This window comes from Taeniopygia guttata, chromosome 2 (genome assembly GCF_048771995.1).
Source record: "Taeniopygia guttata chromosome 2, bTaeGut7.mat, whole genome shotgun sequence".
NCBI lineage: Eukaryota > Metazoa > Chordata > Aves > Passeriformes > Estrildidae > Taeniopygia > Taeniopygia guttata.
Window position 1 is genome coordinate 73275452 of NC_133026.1, and position 19656 is coordinate 73295107.

At 40.6% G+C, this 19656-nt stretch overlaps 1 protein-coding gene across 5 annotated transcripts in view; it reads right to left on the reverse strand.

The window, feature by feature from the left end:
- The window catches only part of NFX1 (nuclear transcription factor, X-box binding 1), an 88314-nt gene that overhangs the window by 32750 nt on the left and 35908 nt on the right, over positions 1-19656 (reverse strand). For all 5 annotated transcript variants that reach the window (XR_012053961.1, XM_041714620.2, XM_041714618.2 and 2 more), the window contains exons 6-14: positions 18474-18545; positions 16720-16859; positions 15407-15506; positions 15050-15267; positions 14241-14338; positions 12863-12893; positions 11616-11698; positions 10991-11099; positions 186-305 (exon numbers count right to left, since the gene is read on the reverse strand). Coding sequence is in view for 4 of the 5 variants with exons in the window: in XM_041714620.2 (XP_041570554.2) it covers positions 186-305; positions 10991-11099; positions 11616-11698; positions 12863-12893; positions 14241-14338; positions 15050-15267; positions 15407-15506; positions 16720-16859; positions 18474-18545 (971 nt within the window). In the remaining variant the exon portion in view is untranslated. The remainder of the gene's footprint in view (positions 1-185; positions 306-10990; positions 11100-11615; positions 11699-12862; positions 12894-14240; positions 14339-15049; positions 15268-15406; positions 15507-16719; positions 16860-18473; positions 18546-19656) is intronic.

Here is a 19656-nt window from a genome sequence, read left to right on the forward strand (position 1 = left end):
TTAGCTGGTAGGCTTGGATATATATTTTCAAACAGACCTATGTACACTTTTCTACTTTTCTTTTGATTAAAAGAAGCCCAAATTAAACAAACAAACAAAAAAGCCACCACACAACAAAACCAACCAACCAAAAACCAATAAAAAACTCTAAAAAAACCCAATCAAAACTGAATGGCTTGACTTACCTGGATGATCACAGTCATGTGGCCTGGTGCATGTTTTTTTACACTCTGGTGGCTGAGTGCCACAGGGAACAGGGGGGTAAATCACAGATTCACCACAATAACAAGTTAACTCATCAAAACCTGAAAAAAAGTCAAATATATCCTAATGACTGCATCTATTTGCATGCTTCCTTAATGAGAAATTTTTACTTAACATGAAAATGTTTTATTCCAGATTCGTTTTTTAATATTAAGCACTAATATTTGAAATTAGTGGATTTATTAGCTTTTGTGATTCCTACAAGAAAACTAGACTATGATGACTTGGTTAGAAATTATGCTTTGCTTTTAGAGCAGTTCTTTCACATCAGTATTTTGAACCAGAGCAAGCAAAAGGCTCATGTCAAGTTGAAAGCTTTGCTGCTCTACCTTTGATTTAAAAAGCAGAAGTATCTCTTGCATTCCTTTCCAGAAGGCCCATCATCAAAATTTTGTGTTCCAAATTTCTTGATATCACTTTCTCAGACCAATGTTTAGATTTTGTCATTTTGTCAAGCCCTGCATATAGTATTATAAAGATTCCAAAGAAAATTACCAAAAGACAACAAGTCTTCTTTTTGGTATTTATTATAACATGGATCCTCATAAGCATTTTAGGAACGTTTCCAAATACTTCAAACCCAGCTTTGTATGTTTTGGAAGTTCCCTGTCTCAGGCAGTACCCATTTTATTTTGAGTGCATTTTTTTATCTTCCATGCTTGGGAAACAAGTTTTTAAGTCCTCTAAGATCCAAATCTCAGTAATATACAGAGTAATAGAAGTACTTACATACACCACCCTAATGAAAACACTGCACAAAAATTAATACAATTCACTGCTTTTTTCAGACTATATAAAAATTGGCAAACTGACTGGAATGCAAACTACAGTTCAAACAGATAAATGCTTAGAAACACAGAACACTAAGAAAACATTTGACATCATACAGAAGGAGATCAGAAAACAAGAAGAGAGTATGACTGGTCTATAAGCAAATAAAGAGGTAGTGGAAAACAACAGAAAATGGTGGAGGAGGTTAAGAGATTAAAGGGGTAACATAAATACAAACCAACAATTCTAACCTGACGAGGAGTGTGTTAAGGGAGCTTTGGAACTCAGCAAGTTCTCTAACTCTGGAATCACACGATTCTTCCTTCCTAGTCTGCCAAAGCAAAACCTGTTGAACTCTAAACACCCAAGTGTTCCAACTGTCCCACTTCCATAGATATTGATGGCTGCTAGATCAATATGCAGGTCCAGCCTAGGGCAGGACTGAACACACATTCCAGAGAGACAAGACACACAATATATACATGGCGGTAACATGACCAGATACACAGACTAACACAAAGCCAACCGAATTACAAGATTCAAGTAAATAGGAATACCAATAGCTAAGTCCTCTTCCTTCTCTTCAGCTCATCAGGACTGAAGCTTATTAGTGAAGACACACACATGCACACACATACACACAAAATTCACTCCAAATTCACATGCTCACCACATTCATGAATCTGAAATACGAGCACAGGATGTCTAATATCTATGCCTGTGCTAGTATTTCTATGCTATCCATGCCTGAAAGGACAGACTCCTTTCCCAGGAACTGGCTGAAACCTTGCGTATTTCCAGAGGCAGATCTCCTACTAGCTATTCAATCCAGCTTTGAAGCAAGATTGTTAGAAAATTGCACACAAACCTTCATCCTTCCATGTGCTGGCACCCAGACCAAGGGGTCCTTATAACTTATGATCCCATTCTGCAGCTGTTCACACACAGGATACATCAAATCTGGTCTCTCAGTTGCTAGCATAAAGACTATGTGCTCCCATGATGTGCAGCCAAGCCTCCAGCTGCTGGCACTCAAGAACTCTCACACTGAACAGAGAATGAGATGACAGTGGACATGAGGTGCACAGATCTCTATCAGATAAGTAAGTTGACCAACAGTTTCATTTGTGCAAATGGTGTCTCTATTTTACATGTTCACTCCATTGTCCATGCATCCACCTTGATTCCTCCCGAATAGTCTAACAACATAATTTTTTCCCCATTAAAGTGACTTGAACCTGGCTGGATGCCCTGCACCCACCAAAGCTGCTCTATCACTCCCATCCACAGGCAGGGGAAAGAAAATATCATGACTTGAGATAAGGACCAGAAGTCATTCACCAAATACCATAATGGGCAAAACACAGATATGACTTGAGCATACTGACTGAGTTTATTTCTAATAAAATCAGAGCAGGATATGAGAAGTGAAATAAATCTTAAAAACAATTCTCCCCCATCCCTCCCTCTTTTCCAGGCTCCACCTCCTGCCCCCCAGTGGTCAGGGGGCAGGGATTGGGGGCAATTGATCACACATTTTTCCTGTTGCTGCTCAGGGAGAAGAACCCTTCCCTGCTCCAGAGCTGGGTCCCTCCCATGGGAGCTCTCCATGAACTTCTCTAACTGGAGTCTGTCCTGCATGCAACAGTTCTTCACAAACTGCCCTAGTGTAGATCACTGTTCCAAAGGGTGCAGTACTTCAGGCAGAACCTGGTCCAATGTGGGGTTCCCCCAGAGTCACAGGTCCTACCAGGAAACCTGCTCTAGTTTGAGCTCTGCAGGTCCTTGCCAGGAGCTTGTTCCATCACAGGACTCCCACCAGTTCACGGCCTCTTTCAGGCATCCGCCTGCTCCAGTGTGGGGTTCCTCTGTGGACTGCAGGTGGATCTCTGTACCCCTGTTGACCTCCATGGGCTGCAGGGCCACAGCTACTTCACCATGGTCTTCCCCAACAGCTGCTCTGCTTCAGCACCTGAGCAGCTCCTCCCCCTCCTTCTGCACTGATCTTAAGTATCTTCATAGTTGCCTTCTCTCCTCTCCTCTCTGCAATTACATCTGTTTAATAATTTGTTTTCCTTCTTATATATGTTATCACAGAGGTGTTACTGTCATTTCTCATTGGCTTGACTTTGGCCAGTGGTGGATCCATCTTAGAACCAGTTGGCATTGACTCTGCTGGACATAGGGTAGCTTCAAGCAGCTTCGCACAGAAGGCAATTCTGTAGCTCCTTGCTTCCAAACCCTGGATGCAAATCCAGTACAGCCACTGGCCCCTCAGCTCCACCTGTACCCAAATCTGTTATTTTTGCTATTATTAGTGTGGTTATACCAGCATCACAACTACCAGAGTGTTACATTGCGCTCAGGCCATGTTTTCCCCTATTCCCTGGGACTCCTGTGACTCGGATCAAGGTAATCTGGACCCCTCCGTCCCACCCCAACGGGGCTGGCGGAGAGCCAAAAGAGCCCTCACTGTCCAGAGGCCAGATAAGGCGATGCCCCTTCCTGTTCGCTCTCTTTCCCCTGCTCTTCCCCCCGGACCATGGAATAGAGAGCTGGACAACTATATCGGGGTGAGAGCCTCTTCTGGAAATCTTTGCCCATCTCCTGATGTTCCTCCCATCAAGGCCTCATATCTCTCGGCTAGCCTGGTAATTTAGGGGCTGAGAGAGAGAAGAAATGTCAGTTTGCCCCCAACGCGGGTTGAAAAGCTCACGCAGTAGCTGGAGACCTTATTTTAAAGGATCTCAAAAGCTCTTTGGGACAGTCAACTGCCCTGTTACTCTAGCTGCCTCTAAAGGCTTTGAGTGACAGGGAGAAGTCGGGACCTTGCCTGAGCACCCTCAGGCGAGCCGGCTGGAGAGGGGACCCCAGACGATTCCACGCAGGACCCCACGGTTAACAGGATTGGTAAGAGTCCCTCCGTTTCGCGTTCCCCATGGTGCGCGTCTAGCTGGGAGGGGTTACCATAGTAACTGTGGGGCGCTGCCTGCGCGGGACTAAGCTAGAAGCCTGCGAGCATAGCTTGGAATGGGCAGGCTGCTGTGGCAGAGCGAAGCCGCTCTGACTGAGACAAGCCGCGTTCCCCAGGTGGGTAAGTGACAGGAGGGGGTCTGGAGCTCTGGGACAGCGGCGGGGAACCCCCCTACCCCAGGAAAGCTGAGAAAAAAGAGCAGGAGCCGCTCCGGCGTTGGCGCAGCATGCGCACACCCCCGCCCCCCCCCCCGCAGGTAGAAGGGGTTCTGGACATGGGTGCAGACATCACTGTAATACCTAAGACCACGTGGCCATCACATTGGGAGTTGCAACCTGTGGCATGCAAACTTCAGGGCATAGGAGGAACCACATTGGCAAAGATTTCAAAAAACATTGTGCAAATTGAGGGACCTGATGGGAAATTGGCAAATGTTTGCCCATTTGTGGCAGACTATAAGGCTCCACTTTGGGGGAGAGACACCATGTCCCAATGGGGAGTCCAGTTAATCATTCCTAAGACACCCCAGGATTTTTGGAAGTAGCCACCATGGCGCGCCCTGCCCAAAAGTTAAAGTGGTTGGACAACACCCCAAAGTGGGTAGCACAGTGGCCTTTGAGTATTGAGAAACTCAAGGCACCTGAGAAACTTATGGAGGAGCAGTTAGCTCAAGGACACCTACAAGAGACAGACAGCCCTTGGAATTTCCCAGTCTTTGTAATAAAGAAGCCTGGGAAGGACAAGTGGAGATTGCGCCACGATCTCCGAGAAATAAACAAAATTGTAGAGGACATGGGTCCACTCCAACCAGGGATGCCAAGTCCAGCAATGCTCCCTCGAGATTGGCAATTGGCTGTCCTAGACATCAAGGACTGTTTCTTCCAAATTCCACTGCACCCTGAAGATGCCCCGAGGTTTGCATTCTCAGTTCCTACCATCAATCGGGAAGCCCCAATGAAACGCTACCACTGGAAAGTTTTGCCCCAGGGTCTAAAATCCAGTCCTTTCATATGCCAACAGTATGTAGCAGCACTACTGTCTCCGGTACACGCAGAGAGGAAGGATGCCATCATCCTTCACTGCATGGATGATGGGCTTGTGTGTGCTCCCAATGACTCTATACTCCAATACACGCTTGACCTAGTGGTTAAAGTTTTAACCTCTGCTGGATTCAAATTGCAGGAAGACAAAGTTCAAAGAATGCCACCTTGGAAATACCTGGGTCTGGAGATCTCTGCAAGGACTATTGTCCCTCAGAAATTGGAGATCAACTGCAACCCCAGAACACTAGCAGACCTCCACTCATTATGTGGGTCTTTGAATTGGGTAAGACCCTGGCTAGGCCTCACAAATGAGGATCTAGACCCTCTCTTCAATTTATTGAAGGGGAAAAGGAAGCTGGCCTCCCCCAGGGAACTGAGCCCAGAGGCAAAGACAGCAATCGAAAAGGTACAGAAGGCCTTGTCAGAAAGGCAGGCACATCTGTGTGGCCCAAACGTGCCTTTCCAGTTCATTGTTCTAGGAAAGCTGCCACACTTGCATGGGTTGATTTTCCAACGGATCGAGGGGCAGAAGGATCCACTCTTGATCATAAGAGTGGGTTTTCCTCTCCCACCAAAGATCCAAAACCAGCACTAAGCCACAAGAGCTGATACCAAAGCCGATTCGAAAGGTCAGGGTGAGGTTGTGTGAATTAGCAGGGTGTGACTTTTCATGCATTCACCTTCCAGTCAGGCTTTCTGAGGAGGGAAGGAACGCTCCTGAGAGACTGACCAAAGGGATGTTTAGGCATTTGCTCCAGAGCAGTGCCAGTCTCCAATTATCTCTGGACAGCTACAGGGGAAATAATATCAGTCCATGCCCCGTTTCACAAGTTGTTCAAAGAAGAATTCCACCTTATTCCTCAAGAGAGAAGGAGTCGGAGACCACCTGAGGCTCTCACAGTGTTCACGGATGCATCTGGGACTTCCCACAAGTTAGTGATGACTTGGAGAAATCCACAGACTCAGCAATGGGAAGCTGATGTTGAGCTTGTGGAGGGAACCCCCCAGGTGGCTGAACTGGCTGCAGTGGTGAGAGCTTTTGAGAAGTTTTCTGAGCCGTTCAACTTGGTGACAGACTGCCTATGTGGCAGGAGTAGTGTCCAGGGCGGAGCAGGCTGTTCTCAAAGAAATAGAGAATGAACATCTCTTCAGATTGCTCTCAAGGCTGATTTATTTAATCTCTCACCGAGAGCATCCATTTATTGTGATGCATGTGAGGTCACACACTGATTTACCAGGTGAGATTGCAGAGGGGAACCGCAAAGCAGACTTCCTTGCTGCACCAGTCGAGAAAGCACGTCCCCCTGATGTTTTCCAACAGGCAAAGCTGAGTCACCAGCATTACCATCAGAATGTGCCAGGTCTGATTTGACAGTTCCAGATAACATGGAGTCAGGCTCAAGCCACTGTGACCAACTGTCTCAATTGCCAGCTCCAGGCCGTGCCATCGCTGGGCATGGGGGTAAACCCCAGAGGCCTTAGCAGCTGTGAGGTATGGCAGACAGACATCACACACATTCAGAGTTTTGGTCGCCTTGAATGCGTTCATGTGAGCGTGGACACATTCTCAGGTGCAGTGTATGCCTCTGCTAATATAGGACAAAAGGCTGCACATGCCAAACAGCATCTAGTGCAATCATATTCAGTATTGGGGGTGCCAAAAACGATCAAAACAGATAATGGCCCAGCGTATATATCCAAGTAGTTTCTGGAATTTCTCCAGCAGTGGGGAGTGGAACATAAGACTGGCATCGCCCACTCCCCCACAGGTCAAGCTGTAGTTGAGTGTGCACACCAGACGCTCAAGCAGGTATTGAAAAGACAGAGCAGTTCAGCTCTGTGGGTGTCTCCACAGGAAAAGCTCTGCAAAGCCAAGTTTACCATCAATTTTCTGAACTGTTAATTTGAAAACATGAGTCCACCAGTTGTACGTCACTTTAACAGTGGCAATCAGTTCAAATTGTCTCAGCGTCCACCGGTCTTGATTAGGGATCCAGAAACTTGGGAAACCAAGGGTCCCTATGAACTTGTGACCTGGGGCCGTGGCTATGCGTGTGTAGCTACTCCCTCGGGCCCTCAGTGGATTCCCCAGAAGTGGGTGAAACCTTTTGTCCCCAAGAATCCAGGTCAGACAGAAGGGGACGAGAAGCAAGTAGCTGATGCTTCAAAGAGAAGACGCCGCCGAATGGAAGAAGAATTTTCCTAAGTGTGAATTCCTTCTGGCAGAAACAGAAGCTTTAACATATTCTTAAAATGTTTGTTTTTCCGTTTTAGAGAAAACCTACCTCCCACTCAACCCTGTGATGAACCCCATCCAAGTTGTCATCCTGCTAATGCTGAACAGTCAGGCAGCTGCATGGACCGTCCCTCAGCCACGTCAAAACGTCTGGGTGACCCTGGCACAGACGCTACAGCAGGAAAACATTTGCTTGTCCACTGCAGCAGCAAAGGAACCTATGTCCACCTGTCTGGTAGGAATTCCATGGCAGGCTGGAGAATTTCCAGCAGGCCTGAACAAACATAGGTGCAACAAAATCCCAGAATCACACACCCCCCGACCACACAAAGATCAGAGGCAAGTTGGGGTGATCCTGAAATCCTTAGAGGAGTCGTTGCGAGGTTTGCCCAGGATGCGAGGACAGGATGGCTTAGGAACTCCAAGAGTTAGAGCTATTGGGCTCTTCTCCTGCAGCTTATTGCGTACATTTTTCTGTGCTCCCAAAACCTTCCAACACTGACGAGTAACATGTTATAAAACAACACCGTGGGGAGTTCACTGCAAGGAGGTGGTGTCAGAACACGAGCCATATTGGGGCAGACAACCCATCTCACTCAAGTCCCAAAGGTCTCCCTAAGGGATTGTTCTTGATTTGTGGGGATCAGGCATGGGCAGGAATTCCATCTCGGCTTTTAGGAGGACCATGTACTGTCTGTATTGACACCAAACCAAACTCTAATTGGCAAATGGACTCATAAAAACAAATCGGCAAACAAAATTCAAAAGAGGAGTGCAGACAATCTGGACCCAAATTGTAACTCAGAAATTTTTCACTGGGCCAAGTCAAAAAGAGTTGCTGTGTCCCTGTTCCTTCCATGGATTGCAGCAACCAAGGCTCCGGGCGAATTGGGTCACCTAGAGTGCTGGGTAGTCAAACAGACAAACTTAACATGGGCCGCCATCAGCTCCCTCCTAGAAGACGACGAAATTACCAGACAGGCCACACTTCAAAATTGTGCTACTATAGATTTCCTTTTGGTACTGCATGGACATGAGTCCAAGGAATTCGAAGGACTTTGTTGTATGGACCTGACTGCAAAAGCTCCAAACATCCATGCTTCCCTTTGAAGCATGAACAGCCTGATTGGACAACTGGAGCAAGAATCCGAGGATTGGTTCAAAGAACTGTTCAAAGGCTGGGGATTCACGGGGTGGTGGACATCTATTGTTACATCGATTTTGTTACTCCTTGTTATTCTGTTTCTTGTAACCTTGGCATTTGGGATCGTACATCACTTCATTTTCAAAGCTATCAAAGGTCTCATACCTTCTACCTCAGAAGTCAACCACATAGAGTTGACAAACCTAAGGAGGCCTGACTACGCCACCAACTGTAGGTGGTGGGAAACCCATACTCAGGGTTAAATTGAGCACAGTGAATTCCAGTAACCTTGTTAAACAAATAAGGGGGAGTTGTTCCATTGCGCTCAGGCCATGTTTTCCCCCATTCCCTGGGACCCCTGTAACTTGGATCAAGATAAGCCTGGACCCTTCCTTCCCACCCCAACGGGGTTGGCGGAGAGCCAAAAGAGCCCTCCCTCCCTGTCCAGAGCCTAGATAAGGCAATGCCCCTTCCTGTTCGCTCTCTTTCCCCGGGACCTGGAATAAAGAGCCGGACAACTACATCGGGGTGAGAGCCTCTTTTGGAAATCTTTGCCCATCTCCTGATGTTCCTCTCCTCAAGGCCTCATCTCTCTGGGCTAGCCTCATAACTTAGGGGCTGAGAGAGAGGAGAAACGTCACCAGAGTTCTGCTGACCTTGAGAAATTCTACTCCCAAAAAGGTTCACTATACCTTACTCATCCAATCACGTGTGAAGCCCAGACATCTCTTACCTTTTTGGTGAGGAGCAGATGTGAAATTTCCAATCTGAAACTTCTTTCTGCTTTGCAATGATTTTTGTTATGTTAAGAAATTTTTCAAGTCTGGTTATTTTTTATGATCTGTTCCATCAGTTGAATCTCAGGCTACATCCTACTCATTTGCCCATGTATTCTGAAGTACGGCAGTTAGTAAAAAAACCCACAATTTTTATCTAAAGGAGACTAAATTACAGCAAATAAGAAGGCTAGGGAGAACAAAATGTTATGGGTTAAAAAAAAGAAATAGAAAGCAAAAGTAGAAAATATTCAGAATGTCCATGGAAAGGAATGTCCTGTGGAGAGGAAACATGGGAAAGAGTAGTGTTTTGTCGTCCCTTACTACAGGTCTTGAAACAACCTCTAACACTATATGCTTCAAAGCTAAAATCTTCTTTAGTCCAGGAAGATGATAGATTAGACACCAAGGTCTTTGGAAGACCTGAATGTTAGACAGCTACACTAGTCACTTCCTATTGATGAGAAATGACAAATTAAGAATCTTATAATAAGAAGTCCCTTAGTTGCACTAATCAGGATAATGGGGACAGAGTGCAGAGGTCTGATCCAAAAGGCAGAAATACAGTATCTGAAAATGTTTTTTTTTTTTAAATGCACTGTCTCTAATGCTGACATTATTTATTTTCCCCAAGAGATATATTCCTGTCTTGAAGTAGACTGTGTATGCATAAAGAGACCCTGGCACAAAAAAGGGACCACACTTATCAGCACTGAGGAAATTACACTGGAAAAGTAAAGTACCTGGGAAGCACACAGAGGTATTGCACCTTGATGTCAGCCCTCACCATTCCTAGGAAAACCAGTAGTGGAGATGAAAGTAGGGGCAAGAAATCCAATCTAATGATTAGGCAAATGACTTACAGCTGACCATACCATGCCGTTTGATGCCATGGCTGATCTAAACCACCTCCAAAATGATGGCATCCAGAGAAAGCAGGTAAGAAATCTTTAAAGATACTGCTTAGTTGATTTACCTCTGGACAGATTCAAAAGTAAAATTTCAGGGACACAGAGGTTTAAGCCAAATTACCATAATAACCTGGTTCCTGAAGTACGCAACTGCTTTTCCTGCATTCAGGAAAACAATCAGCATGGAAGATGACCCCTACATTTTATCACACTCAACAGTGGAGCAATTTACAGTGGAGGCATCCAATTTAACAATGGAGGCAATCCTTAGGTCTCCTTTAATCTGAGAGTGAAATACAATCCTCAAAAATATTGCAGCAATATGGGTAAGTTTAATGACCTTAAATATTAAACCCATGGAATTCAGTGAAGAAAAACAACTGCTCAGAAAAATCCCTGCATTCTGACTCGACTAGACCAGAAGTTACTAACAGGACCTCTGAGACATTAAGATTACTATTTTGTTTTGTCAAGAGAAATGTTTGGACACAAAAATATTTATTTTTCTAATGAGAGATGCAGTCAACACACACATCATATTCATAGGCTATTAAGACACACTACAATGTTGTTTCAAGCACAGTGAGGTTCAGAGGCTCTAGCACCTTCTCTTTCCCAGGATGTTTCCATGAAAAGTTTGTCTTCATAAAATGGAGGTCTTTGACTATGTCCATGTGTATATAATATAGGAGAAACACATATACTATTGCAGTGAAGGCACTTCAAGCTGTAACCACTGTCCTTACAATCTACATTCCCTGTCTTCCTCCTCTTCACCAGTGTGAAATAGATCACATTAACTTCCCAGAGTTACACAGAGATATTGATGTATTCCTAGAATAGCAATTAAGTATTTTTGCACATAACTCACTTGTTTGCCAGCATGTTTGACAACTGCCGCGATGGCAGGGTTCTTCACATCTATGAAGCCCACAGTTGAGTTTACGACCACAAACCAAAGAGCACTTATGTTCTGTGTCCTAAGAGATGGCAAAAAAGAAAAAGCAGAATTGAACTATAAGCCCTATTGGCTATTTTTTTCTCTTTGAGGTTCAAATCTACTTCTAATAACAGACTGACAAAACTGTATAGTGCAAAAAATAGATTAGGCCAAATCTATTTCCATCACTATATGGATACACAATTTTTAATGCAGATTCTGTTAAGACTTCTGTTACAAACACAGCTACAAGATTTATGCTGCTTCTATTAAATAATATGCTTTCCCTCTCCATTCTGCCTGGAATCACTGCATTGACAAAAAGCACCTTTACACTGATTTAACTGCATTTAGACTGAACTGTGGCTTTACATTTATAATATCTACAAAACAAAATTTGCAAAATAAACGCGCACACACAAACTTCGTCAGCATAACCAACACAGCAAATAGAAAATAAAGATGCACAAAAATGGAAAGATACAAAAGAAAAAAGAGTGTTAACATCACAACCAGTATTAAACATACAATTTTATAAAACCACAGGTACACTTACCACACAGCAAACTTCATTACACTTGTGTCGTCCACATGATCTCTTCTTGTTGCATCGCTTGTCACACATAAATGTAATAGCAGCTATTAAAAGAAAAAGCCCCCCAAATTTCTAACCTTTAGGTCTTTACATATGCTGAGAATAAAACTCTCTAATCACAGTATTATGCTAATGCTGTTGCAGGGCATGGTCTAAGAGAGATAACACAGGGTAAGCCAGCAAGCAAACTTTTAAATTATTTGCTCTCCCTCACTATTATCCCCATGTGGGCACTTGCCTTTCTTTAGAGAAACCCTTATTCAAAAGGATTTTGGAAAGCAGAATACATGAAGCTAGTTAATTTTCCCTTAACATTCACACCATAAACTCCACACAACACTAAGAAAACAGGATATTCTGATACACTGAAGTACCATGAATATCCAATTTAAGACTGCTTAAATTGGTAGGCCAGTTAAATGTCAGCTAAAAACAACTACTGCTATATGCTCATGAAACTACTGCTAGCAAAGAATATCCTTATTACCATAAACGGCTAATAAAAGGGAATCACTGCTAGATTCCATAAGAGCAAAGTCTTCATAGACAAAAAGTTAAATTAGAAAATATGCATATTACTCCCTTATGTATCTTGTAAATAAATACCTCAGTAGATAGGGATCAATCAAGTAAAGATTTCATTGAGGGGAATTTTGAGATGTTGCATCCAGATTACCAAAAAGCATCAAATGGGAACTCTCTGCCATGGTTAGATGCAAAAACCAGATGTAATTTCACCACCATACAACGTGAAGTAGAATCAAAGCTTGTATTTCTCCAGAAACATAGGCATCAGAGCAAAACTATAACACTGAATCTAAGCTGTGCAAGTTGACCAAAAGTTATACAGGATGATGGGGGAGTAGGACGGGGATGGCAACCCATTGATTATGGCAGGTAGCGTAAGAAACTGTTCAAAATAAAACAGATGTTGTCTGAAATCTTTGAGATCGAATGTGAAGATGTCTCTCCTTATGTAAAAGATGAAAGAAAACTAAAGATGTTTGTATTTCAAACCTTTTCCCAAACATAGCAGCATGACCAGTACCAGAACAAGCAGCAGAAATCACCAACTTGGGATGGAAGCATAGATAAAAGATGCAGTACAGATCAGCTATTTGCCAACTTTGTCAGTCTAACCCAAATTTACTATAAGATGTGATAATTTCTAAACAATTTTACATTATATATGTATCATTATCTTGTACCTTTATTTCTGAGAAGAGCACATGGGATTTCCTAGGGAACAAACAAGCAGCCATTAAATTAAAAGAAATGAAACAATGAAATATATTAATCTAGAAAAAACTTGGTCACATGAAAGAAGAAGCAGACTCAGTTTTCATGTGTATAACACATCTGTATACAAAAGTGAAATAAAAACTGGAAAAACAATCCTCAAATCTTTTAACACAATATCTGTTCCTTAAAGATTCAATACCAATTTTTTTAAAATGTAGTTTTGTATTCTCCACTTAATTCAGCAGAATTAAGTGTCACTGTAAACTGAGAGAATCAGGCTTGTCCCAAGAAATCAGAAATCTGTGTAATGGAAACCAGTAGAGCTCTCCCGAAGTATACTGATAGGAGTGCATAATTTGTGCTTTGATCAACTGTCCCAAAAACGCAAGTCTGACGGAAGAAAGGAAGAAGCCTAATGTTATGATCTACAAAGTTATACCTAAAGATTTCAACACAAAAATAAAATGTGATGGATGAAAATAATGTTGACATTTGAACCATTCACCACAACTTTATATTCTGTCATTTCTGAGCATCGCATTTTTCATAATTGATTTAAATTATCACTGTAGTTAACTCTTTAAAAAGAAGCATCTTTCTGGTGTGTGAGAAACTTCATAAACTAAACCCAAAACCTCACTAAATTATTTCAAGATTGAAAATGCAATCTAAAACCTTCTACCCCATAACTACCTTCAGCAAACTTCTAGGAGAAAATGGTTCTAGCAAACACTCAGTCATTTCTATGCACCTACAGACTTATATATTCAGAAGCCACCTCTACTTGCAGATGATATATAACAGGTCAGAAAAGAGAAAGCTTCTGTGATAGTAGCCAAAACTTTCAAAGCTATGATTACAGAAAGTAGCTTGGCTTAAAAATATAATAATTACTAAATAACAATAGCTGAGGACCTGCAGAATCACTATATAAATGTACAAAGAAAAGGAAGCATTAACAACGTAGTCTCTACTAAAATGTCACAAGGAGACTACAAGCTATTACTGTCAAGTTTTAATTAGGCTGCCTTTCTTCTCTCAGTTTACTCCTGCAACACTCCCAATTCCTTATGCTACAAAAATACTCCAGAATATAAGATTTTGCAGAATGTTTACACTAATAGAACTCTGTTCAAACTCTACCAAAATACTTTAAAACTTGCCTTCATAGTAAAAATCATGTTACCACCTCACAGTATAAACTAGATACCATCTATCAGTTATTATACAACATAGGTTCTTACAGCTAAGGAGCACAGTACTTCTTTATGCTTCTTCAGTTTCTTTTTCTCTACAGCTTTAAAAAACAGCAAAGATTACCTGTTTCGGTGGTTACACACTCACCTTTTTTTTGAAGCCACACCTACAATAAATATTTGATGTGTGAGAACATGGTCTACAGTCTCCTTCATGGCAAAGGCTTTCACATGTATGAACGAACTCTAGCAAAATAAAAATACAAATATTAAGAATAAAAAAATCTATGACCTGTAACGTCATATTTATTAGGAGCATCACTGGGCAACAACACTAAGCTTATGCACAGCTGGGTTTTATTTCCTTATTTTAAAGCCTTATTATGCATACACAGCCAGACTGCAGGCATTATAGTGGTTTTTATACTCATTTTGATTAAAACTCAAAATCACTAATAAAATATGAATTTATTGAAATTAAATACTTAAAGACAACTTTTTGTTTTGTTTTCAAAACTATTGATATCAAAAGGGTTAATCTAAGAACAAAGACTTCATCTGTGTAGTTTTAACAGCGTGCCCTGCTTCCAGAGCAAGGACTGAGGACAGATAAAGAGACTAGGGGAGTAAATACATCTGGCATAGGAATGCAACCACAGCCAAAATAAGACCATAAAAAGACTAAGCCAGGAAGAGAGTTTTACAGTATTGGGCAATAATATGTATGAGATTTCTGCAAACTGTAAAGCATATGTATGTAATTTAAGTATATAAGGAACGTGGTTGCAGAGAATCAGAATGAGCAATTCTAGGTGAAGCTATCCCACCTGCAGCTGGTACCGCAACAAAGGATGCCTGCTTCTTAATGCTGCCTTGGTATTCAGGAGTTCTATTCGCCTGACTTCGGGTGACACTATGAGACACTTTGAATACTCTGATACAAAAATTTTTAATTACCATAGCTACCACAAGAAAGAGGTTTGCCACATGTTTTTCCACACGATGGGATAGGATCTGTGCAAATTTTACGCTCAACACATCCTAGTTCCAGTAACTTGCTGAGAGGAGTCTGACCACAGGGACAACGATACACAACTTGTGGAAGTCGTGGACAGAGCTGGCAAGGCTGAGGATGGCATACTTGCTTACAGTTGTGCCTCCCACAATTTAATTTTCTGGGGAAAAAAAAATCAAAGAAACAAAATAGAAAACAAGAAAAAAATTAAAAGGGGAATTATCTAAGAGTATCACAATAAGTCATTGTGAATAGAATGACCTTCATCTTTTTAAAAGTGTACATCATAGTGATCTTACTTGCCACATATATTCTGACATGAGAAACTCCCAAAACTGTCAGAGAATTCTTCCTTTGATCCACACAACACTTCTTTAAAGTTGCTTCCACAATAACACACTGAAAGAAAGCAATATTCCACAGAAAACAATATAAGATAATATCAGTGACAAAATATCTCCAGGAAATATAAAAAGGTAAAAAGTGAAAATCTGTTACAGTGAATTTTAGAAGGATAAAGAAGTTGCTCCTCTTTAGATTTATTTCATCAATGAAAGATTTTTGCCCTACAGAAGTTGGAATTCCAGCATTATTTGTTTTGACAAAGTGGTACTATGTGCACAAAAAGTTTATTTATTAAAGCAGTATACATAACAAGTTAATTATTACCTTAAAAAATGAGAAAATTAACTTGAAATTTTATTGATATAAATAACTTTATAGAACAGTATAAACTGTTCTCTAAAGTTATTTATATACTGGCATATATACTCAGTCAATTTAATTTCCATTCAAGGTTTAGAAAATTTTAACAGAAATCATGAGAAGCTTGTTGAATTGTACTTTCCTGTGGCACTGGAGTCCGTAGCGGGGCAAGGATAGGGTGGATTCAGTCAGCACAGAGACCCTCAATGGCGTTCCATTCAGCACTAAATGCAGATGTATCACTGGCCAGAGAGCTGGATGGGGCTAAGACCTCAACCAATCACATGTGTAATTGGAGCTCCTATAAAAGGAGCTGGAGGAATAAACTCGAGACTGTCACAAGAACTCTGGAGTATGAATCTCTGACCCACACCCCCCATTCATGTTACACTTTCCTATACTTTCTTCTATTTTTTTTCCATTTACTGTCTAATTAATTCTTATAGTAAAAGAAATCAGTAGGATCAGAGGATAATTCACATAAGAAAGAATTAGTTAGTACAAGCCCTCACTTAAAGCACAGTCAGCAATGAGATCAGACCACATTACTCAAGTGTTTTATTCAGTGGGTCTTAAAAATCCCAAGAAAAGAGGTTTCCCTTACAGCTAAGTTACAAGGAATTTAAGCTCATTGTCTCTCATTCCTCACACATACATAACCGCATCTCTGTCTTCTTAAATTACTTATTAGCTACTGAAAGGCCACTACTCAGCCCTCTCAAGATAAGGAAGTCCAGTATCACCAGCCTGTTCTAATAAGCCAAATGCTCCAAGAGCTTAATCGTCATGGCAGGATTCCAGCAATACATTGTGGTTGTGTTAAGTAAAAACTGGCATTTGCCTCTTGGTACTGATCTTCTCCACCCTCTTGTTCTCATTGTATAGGGTAAAGCATTTCAGTACTTACCTTGCTGTACTGTTAACTGGCAAGGTGAACATTTTCCTGCATGGCACACTTGAGTACAGCTGTGCTTTCCACAGTTTAACGTATTTCCACATACATTAGAACAATGAATTTTTGTTGATTGACCACAGCGAACTGAATGACTGTAGATAAATGACATCATACCCTGTCAGCTACTGGACAGCTACACAGTATTTAATAAAAAGGGAAATACATTTTCAGAAAAATGCCAAAATCTTCAAAAGGCAGCATAATATATTAATGAAAGCTTTTAGGAAATAACACCCCTAGTTTTGACCCTGCTTCCCCTCTTCCACCTCACCTGTAACAGTAGTTAGTCTACAGAATTTTTCCTGAGGAAAATGGGGGAAAACAACCCAAGGTGACACTAAAATCTGAACTAATGCACGGACTCATGTATGCATTGTCAGACAATACAAACATCTTTCTGAAGACTTAAAACAATCCTAAACCCATTGAACACAATGAAGATAAGGATATGGGCCTCAACAGTGGGTCAGATGTCTAAGAAAACAACTGAGTTTTTAATTAAATTGTAAAAAAATGCAATAAAATAAATTATTCCATTTTTTCAACTCTAGATGGCTCATATAATGGCTGTAAAACATGTACTTGAAATAGTAATTTTAATACATCCTTAAGTTGGTAATGCCATGACACACATCCTGGATGCTTATACAGTACATATGAAATGCTATTTTGAAGCAGGTTTTAAGTATCAAATATACTATTACAAAAAAAAAAAAAAATCAGCAACCTGGTGAAGTAATCTGACATCTGGAAAAAAATAAAACAAAGTTGTTGCATCTATTAAACTTTTATATTAATGAAGAAGTCGGAAAAACAACAAGAAACAAACAAAACAAAACAACAAGAGAAGAAAACAGAAAACCCTAAACAATAAAAGGAGGTAATATTACTATGAAAGATAAAATTCAGTAATCTACAAGCAATCCATTTTTCTGCTGAAGACAAAGTGCTTTTATCTACAAATACTGCCACAGAAATTGCAGTATCTTCATCTTAAAAATTAAGATTGTATAGTATTACAGTCAAACTCTGATTAGTAATTGCAAAAAACTGAAAAATCTTTTTTTCAGAGCAAGAATGCAACACTGAAAACAGTTTATGCTTTTTTTGGTGCTGTAAACAAGCTCAGTCAATTTATTACACAGAATCAGTTCTACGTAAGTAGAAAAAGGGACTCTAAAGACTCAAACATGCACCAAACATGCAAGGAAAAGATAGCTTTCAAGTCTAGAATACACTATAGACTTCTCTGTACAGTTTCTGAGAAAAGCATATTATTTTTGAAATTACTATTTCTGAAATTAAGTAATTTCAAGATCTCATTTCATTCAGATAGAAAAAATGTGAACCTTTTTCTATTAAATTCTCAGAGTATTCTAGCAAATAAAATGAATAAATACTAATACAGGATTTCAAAATCAAATCAACTTATAGACTGATCGAACAATTCAGCTACATTTATCATAAATTGACAAGTATTTTTGTTATTTTTACTTCCTTGAAAAATTAAAACTGCATTTTTTCAAAATATAAAATTCTCCAAATAATTTTAACCACAAATTTAAGTTACAGCTCAGAATAAACTTTGTTCAGCATATTTTTAATAAACTATAAGAAATAAAAAAATTAGTATATAAAGTTTTAAACTGTTCTTTTGTTTGTTTATAATAACTAAACTTTTGTTTGCATAGTAGAAGCATTCTTACCTTGTTTGTCCACATTCACATGTTTTTGTCACAAAGGCTGGGCACGAAGGACACGGTCCTGGGTGGCACAGACTTAGAAGCAAGTCAAAAAAGTGAAATTAACTTTAGCTTTATCACACTCTCAGAGACACAATCCACCACGACCCAATGTCAGTGAATTATCAGAACATTATACAGGGCTCCTACACTCAGTCCTGCAGGGTGTGAAAGCAGTCTTAACACAAGAAAAAGAAAATTTGATTATTACAATTTCATCAAAGACCACTAATGTTGAAGGAAAAACTGTATTCCTGATGCTGTATCAACAGTACTACTAACAAATCAATTCTGCTAATGACATATTTGATATTCTGCATTTCACCAACAAACATGCATCAACTCAACTGTGTTCATTACTGATAACACCCAAAACAATCATCTTATGTCCAAACCATTAACATATTTATTTCTTTGGTGATCTTAAACACAATAGAGATAAAAACTTCTCTAATAATTTCTTCTTTTGAGCTAGTGGTTTTATCTTTGAACTCAGCACTTCTAGTGCCAGCAGTAAGAGGTGTTGCTCCTCTTCCTGTAAGGTAACACATGGGAGACACAGCAAGTCTGCCTCAGTTTTTTTCTTACTATCAAGGGCAATTTCCTGTGTCACCAATTCCAGTCCTTTACATATCAGATCTTGCCTCCTTCTTCAATAAACACTAGATGTTCCTTATCTGCATGTAAGACCATACTTAGGTACAGACAAGCCCAAGTGTGTGAAATTATACTTAACTATCTTTGTCTGCACTCTTCCTTAGCCAGTTCCCAGTTCCCTTCATTTGCAAGAACAGCAGCTCTCATTTGGAGCAATTATTACTGGCCAGGACTGATCAACACAGACATTCTAGCCAAAAGAAAAAACTCAGAAACATCATAAAACCCCATAAACACAGACTACCCTGCTACATGGTAAGTAATGAATTCCTCAAGGACAGTAACTATACAAGTACTAATTAATACACCAGTTACTGCAGTCATACGCAATATAGTTGAGTCATGCCTCCAGCTAGTCAACAGTGGTCTGGCTTCCTTTCTTCCTCTACCACTCCTCCTAGTTGACAATAAGGCCTAATCTATCACTTAACCTATGCCAGATCTAACAGTAAAGCCAAGCAATTACACAATAAACTAACTCAAAACAATG